We start from the raw sequence: 6,897 nt of genomic DNA on the forward strand, positions 1-6,897 counted from the left end.
CAAAACGAGCAAGTAACATCAAAAAATTGGGCATTTTAGACAGATTTAGAAATGGTACAATACACGAATCTTATGCCCATAAAACTAGGTATTTTCATCATTTTACCGATGCCCTACTTAACTAAGTTGAAACTAGGAACCCCGCTATCAGGTAATTTTGCCGCTTGCTATGACATTACCGGGCTTTGTTATTATTTGTTAAAGTCACAATAGGGAAAAAGATGGATTAGGGGAAGCGAAAAAGGAATATTATTGAAAAAAAAGGTAAATTAATTAAAAACAGACTTAACTTTCGATTATTTATTTAACTCCGGTGTCACCGTGACGTGCCACTTATGGGACACCCTGTAGGTGAAAGTAGAAAGTATTCTGTCAAATTGTGAAAAAAAATACATAAAGTATTATGTAGGTTTTGAATTGAATTTCTGGAATACGGAAACCCAATAAAATCGCATTTCTACGTATTCATATCCGCATAAACAATTAATCGTTACTATTTGTTCAATGATGAAGACTATTGGAAATAATTATTCACATCAGAATATTTACTACATAACTAATATCATGTAGGTGTATAAACATCTGAAAGATAAACATATTCTGACTGTAGAATGCTCGAATTTTATTTGAATCACATTTATGTACTGATTAGCTAACACAAATCAATTTTTGTGAAGAGATTTTCATATAAATCTCTGCTTTACTCTGTGATTATCATTTGAGTTTTTCCTTTGTCGTGCAATATATTGAAGAAACATGGCAGGTAAGAATTTAAACAAAAAAAAATTATTGTTTGATTATTCATGTCAATATATGATATGAGGAAAATTATATTTTCGGCAACCGTCCGGGAAGTGCTCACTTCCCGGACGCTTTTTCTCTGAGAAAGTAGCATTTTCCGGCCTAGTCCGGAAAGTACGTACTTCCCGGAATAGGCCGGAAAAGAATCATAGAATCTATAGCAACCAAGATAACGGCTGACAGTTCATATGAAATTAGTTGTCAAAAATTTGCATGTTTTTTGATCGCAATCGCAATAAAATATGGAAAGCAGCAGCGATAGTGTTATTTTACATGGTTGCCGAAAAAATATTGTACGCAACACGCCCGAAAATGTTTTTTTTTGGACTCACAGACTTCCAGGACTCGCTTACGCTCGTCCTGGAATTCTGTCTATTCGTCCAAAAAAAACCTATTTTCCGGACTTGTTACGTAAATTACTATTCTCTATTTCAGTATCGTAATGATTTGTCTATTCTATACTAACTGCCGATCCTATCAAATTTCAACAAATGTCAATAAAATATAATTTGGATGATTCTCAACGTTATTCGCAATTTCTCTCGATTCTAGTGGTGTTAAATTGATTTCGTCACACATAATTCACGAATTCAATGCGTAATTGTGAATTATTTCAGAATTCGAAATATGTTTGAAAAAAAAAACATATTTTATGAATATCAGACAAACCAAGATGTGCATGATCATAGTACACGTCAAAGAAGGCACATTCAAACCGATTTTTATCGAACAAAATATGAAGTGTGGGGTAACAAATTACGGGTCAAACAGTGTCGTACGCAAGGGGGGAATAAGGGGTATATATAACATATATTCCGTGTTTATCTTTCAATGTGTGTTTTATGATTTCAAAAACTAATCAAGGTCTTGTTATGTGTGAGCTCTTTTAGAAAACTCCTTCAAAATAAGGAAAATTGATGCAGGCGAATCTTAAAGTTTTTCGCGTTTGAATACAACAGCTGACACTCCGACAGGTGAAAATCAATTTCATTAATTGTCTGTAAATTCAAAGGACATGACATCACCCCCTCCCCCCCCCAAGGCTCATGTCTGGGTACGCCACTGGGGCTAAAACTTCACAATTGGCTGCCAACCGCTGTGAAGATGACTTCCCTAAAAAAGTTTAGAGTTTTATTGAACAACTATTTACTGCGAAAATGTTATATGAATACTTTCATGTGATTTTATGATTTTCAGGAGAGATAATTTTGTATATTATTTTCTTTTTGGTCTGTGATTGACGTATGTAAGAATTTTTAGTATGTATTAGCATGAATAAACTATTATTATTCTCTGCTTATGTTTCAGCTTGTGCTCTTCCAGCAGATAATTGGCAAGACTGCAAAACTATTCAGGTTCAACAAGATTGTTATCCAATACCAAAAGAACATGGTTGGAAAGACTGCAAGAACTTTCAGGTTCCAGAGAGTTCTCTTTGGATTGAAGGCAACAATTGTGGGAACAACATAGGGTATGGAGATAATTGGTACAACGTTGAAGATGGTGTTGAAGTTGTTTCAGGCGAAACACAATGTGACATTATTGACAGTGGATGTGGCGTACCTAGTTCCGAACAGGTGAGAACTTAGTGACATATTTTCGTCGTATAGAGTTTTTTAAGTATAGGTAAATCTATATATTCTAACTGTCGAAGAAACTAAAACACCCAGAAGGAGCTGTTGATATATTGAATTTTTTTTTTTGTAAAACGTAGATAGTACACCAGTAAATGATTGAAATTTGGAGAAAAAAACGAAGGTTTCACAATTTTTTTTATAGATTTTTTAATAATGTGTTTGTCCACCGCGATAATCTATATCTCGGCATTGATGCAATGAGATGGTCTATTTCTTCTTGAGGTATACTATCCCAAGCTACCTGTACTTATTGTACCATGATGTCCATTTCATGCTCTATGGGCGGAAGATCGGGGGATCTGGGTGGCCATGGCAAAAGATCCACATGAGTCGCTTTGATAAAGTTTAAACTACCTCTGGCGACATGAGGTCGGGCATTATTTTGCTGAAATATTGGATTCTCGAGCCGGTTAAGGGAGAACATATGGCTCCACTATTTCTTGAAGGTAACGCAGCGCTGTTATGTACCTCGAATAAAAACTAAAGGTGACGTACTTGCATATGCAATAGCACTCCATACCATAACGCCTACTTTCCGGTGTACATGACGCTCAACATAAAACTGAGGTTCCAACTTTCTCCACGACGTCGTCTAACTCTTCTTCGGTCATCATGTGCACCCAAGGAGAATCGAGATTCATCATAAAAGACGACCTTATATCATTTCACATTCCAATGTTGACGTTCTCGGCACCACTGTAATCGTTGACAGCGATGCTCATCCGTCAGAGGTAACACAAGTTAGGATCGATAATGCTACAGTCCTTATCCAGCGGTAAACCGTTCGGACAGTTACAGGATGGCCTTGTTCTAACCACTCATCAGTCAAAGATCGAGTTGCCGCAAATCGGTATCTAATGGCCATAAGTCTTAGACATCGATCTTGAACTTGATTTGTGCCCCTTCGACGTCCGGTGACTACTCTTCTTCGATTTTGGGCATTATCAAACCACGCTTGATTACATCTCATAACAGTAGTTGGATTTCTGTTCGTACGGTTAGGAATTTCTTGAAATGACAACTGCAACTTCCGAAGACCAATAATTCGACGTCTTTGAAATTCACTTAGCTCCGATAAATTCAGCGTACACGTACTCTAGGCATTTTAACAACAAATTAACATCGATTTTGGATATCCTAGAACAGCTGGTTTGTTGTAAAATTCAAGAACTTGCAAAAAACGACTACAATATTCAAGTAACAAAATTGGTTTAATGAAAAAACCTTCACGATTTTTTTCTCCGAATTCAATCATTTACTCCTTGCTACACTTCCTATGTTTTACAAAAAAAAAAAAATTAAATTTAAACAGCTCCTTCTGGAATTTGCAGTATCTTTGTCAGTTAGTATATATGAAAGAGGATACATGGATATTGAGTATGTAGGTTCAAACGACTACACCAAAATGGATGATTATTTTTTTGTTGTGTTCATTATGAGAAGGTTCATACCACGAAATATTTCCAAAAAAATCGTACTGAACAAAAAAGAGGTAATTGGCAGTATTAAAAAAAATCACTCAACCAGATGTTTTCCTTATGTTTATCGAAATGTTTTTAGTGATGTGGAAGATTTGATAGCTCGAGGAGGTTTGTTGTAAAGTTCTACATAGGCAACTTCTTCCATAGTTTGTTTTTATTCTCTTCTCCAGGTTGAATCTATCTCTATTTCTTGTAACGTATTGTACTTATAATGAGTACTTAATATTCAATAATACTTTAAGTGGTGAAGCGAAAGAAGACTTTCGAATAATGGGAGTTTATATTGCCTCTCTCCATCAATTTAAACCAAAACCACTTCTTACTCCAGCCAAGTTAAGACTTTAAATCAACTTTTTCTCAAGAATTCTGGGAATCTCTAAAATCTAGCGATTCACTCAGTAGTCTTTGGTATATCAAGGCATTTGTGAACATAATCAATATTTTCTTTTATATTTTCCGGTCAAGCATTCAGCATTAAATGAATATCAATGAAGTACACGTTATTTATAGTTTTTTCACATTTCGATTTGAGAAACGTTAGGTCGCGATGCAATGCATTTTGAAATGAATGAATTTTGATCTCGTTTCATCGTTCCATTCACTCCTGAGATTTTTTCGATCAGATGGAGTGTTATTAATCCTTTTGGATGGAATGTCCAGATCAATTAATATCAGATTATAATTATATTTATTATATATATATATATATATATATATATATATATATATATATATATATATATATATATATATATATATATATATATATAATTATATCAGAGCAACTAATATCAGTTCTGAAATGTAATAGAAGAACACCCATAAGAAATATGTTAAATTTTTCGGAATTGATGAGTGTCAATCAGAGAATTATTTATAAAACATAAGATTTAATATTCAAGGCAAGGAATGAAATGTTACCTGAATATCTGAGTGAAAACCTAAAATTTGCTAATGATGTTTAATGAGTTATATTAATGAAGAATTCAATTAAGTTAGTGGATAACATTTGTATTGTTTTCAGTAGCCGATTGCTAAATAAAGTTTTTTTTTATTATTATTAATTTGGATCAGGTACTCATCTCTGAAGCAATGATGGATAGTGGTTTACACAGAAATCACTGCCATTCTAGAAGAAACCATTGTCGCTGCAGAAACATTTGCCACCCATCCAGAAATGACTGTGAAGCATCGAATTCTCCAACAAACACAAAGTCATCCTCCTGCAATGAAACCAAAATATCCGCTTCAAATGTCAAGAGTACTTGCAAAGCCTCTTCAACAAGCATCAAAAGAGACTCCGGAGTGAGTTAATAGTTCAAACTGTAGATTTTTTTTTTAACTTTTTGTTAATTCAGGATCATCACCACTCACACCATGGTCATGGTAATGGTCATTGCCAGTGTGCTGGTCAGAGCTGTCAATATGTTCACAGCACGAGGATGGTACCGAAAGTAATTGTCCAGCCTCGTGTAAGATACGTACCTCAAGTGGTCAATGATGATTCATGCATACAACAAACTGTATGCCAACCGAGTTGTAATTCCGTTGAGAAGTCAGTCGAAACTTGTGGATCCTGTGGTAGGCATCGAAGATGTAGGGAAGCTGTAATTTGTCAGAGGTCCAGAAGTGAATACCGTTGCAATAGAGGTAGTGCAAGCGAAAAGAAGAAATCCACTCGCAAAGGTCTTTGCTGGTAACATGTTTTTCAGCAACGTGTTGGAAGCGATATGTTTTTCAGCTTTTTGGATAATTTGCGTTGCTTTGTTTTTCATTTTGTTATATTTTATCTTAGTGATGTTAAAACTAATTTGAAATTTACCTTAATACTTGTCTGTTGGCGTCTAATATAATATCTCTACAACTCTCTCCTTATTTCAACTGAATAAAGCACGAATAGTGAAGTAGGTGTATCAGTATTATGCCTTTGAAATTTTTGCGCGACCGTTCAATGTCAGTAATTTTCGAATTTTGAACTGAAACTGAATTCAAACGTTGGCTCCACTAATGAGAAAATTCAATTGTGACAACTATTCAAATAAAAAGATACATATAGACTTGAAATTTTCAGGAAACGTTTGAGATCTGAATCCACTGAATCGAATTGGAACTTAGTTCTTACATATAAATATCCAATTATTGTGTGAAACATTCAATTTTGAATATATCTCTTTTTTGATATATTCGTATTCATTTGCCTAAACATACAATTTCATCGGATAAAGATGATACTAACGAAAATACATAAATAATAAATTTCCACAAAACAGCCTGTAAATTGAATAAACTATTCTCCACTAAATAAGTATCAAAATTATTAGCTGAAAGTACTTTTGAAAAAAATTTAATCAAATATAATTGTCACCATATTTGAGCAAGAAGAATAAAATGTTTAATCTGAATTAGAATTATTTTCTACTCTACAAAGATATGTTGCGAGACATAATTCAACAGCAGGTGAAAAAAAATAATGGTTTCATAAAGAGTGCATTCATGTATGACAGCTATCATTTCTTATAAAAAGACTTCTTTACTAAGGATAGTCAAAACTGAAACATGATTGGTATACTTGAACCTCCGATTAACCGAGTCTCTATTATTTAAGCTTCAAATTAATCGAACCAATCATTGTATCAATCAACACCTTGATATATATTAAAGGAAATTTAGGTCAATAGCTCCCCAAGTATTTCTATCCAAAATCACCAGGGAATCCCCTAGTTTTTGTGAGGGAATGAATGAACGCCCTTATTATTAAATTTCGCATGAAGCTTGGAATTTATAATCTGGTAAGTCCATAATACTCATCGCACCCGTCGATATAGATTCTCAAAAGCAAAATAAGCTATGCGCTTTTTAATTTCATATTTCTCACCCCCTATTCCATATACCCCAAAAAAAATTTTTTTATTGGAATACATCTATGTATATGGATTGTGAAATAACAAATGGAATGCTTTTACCCATTCAGTGGTTTG

The 6,897-nt window shown here is 34.0% G+C and overlaps 1 protein-coding gene across 1 annotated transcript; it reads left to right on the forward strand.

The window, feature by feature from the left end:
• The first annotated feature begins 606 nt into the window (after positions 1-606).
• Positions 607-5,786, forward strand: LOC123678579. The gene is made up of 4 exons (XM_045615690.1): positions 607-763; positions 2,110-2,378; positions 4,994-5,224; positions 5,278-5,786. Exons 1-4 carry the CDS (start codon positions 757-759, stop codon positions 5,617-5,619), a joined length of 849 nt encoding a protein of 282 aa, XP_045471646.1. The 5' UTR covers positions 607-756; the 3' UTR covers positions 5,620-5,786.
• The last annotated feature ends 1,111 nt before the right edge of the window (positions 5,787-6,897 follow it).

The sequence above is a fragment of the Harmonia axyridis genome, chromosome 4 (assembly GCF_914767665.1).
Source record: "Harmonia axyridis chromosome 4, icHarAxyr1.1, whole genome shotgun sequence".
Taxonomy (NCBI): Eukaryota; Metazoa; Arthropoda; class Insecta; order Coleoptera; family Coccinellidae; genus Harmonia; species Harmonia axyridis.

What these genes read in the sequence shown, in the direction of transcription:
- LOC123678579 (XM_045615690.1), top strand. An exon ending in GCGTACCTAGTTCCGAACAG is followed by an intron (nt 2,379 to 4,993) that starts GTGAGAACTTAG and finishes AATTTGGATCAG; the next exon opens with GTACTCATCTCTGAAGCAAT. An exon ending in GCATCAAAAGAGACTCCGGA is followed by an intron (nt 5,225 to 5,277) that starts GTGAGTTAATAG and finishes TTGTTAATTCAG; the next exon opens with GATCATCACCACTCACACCA.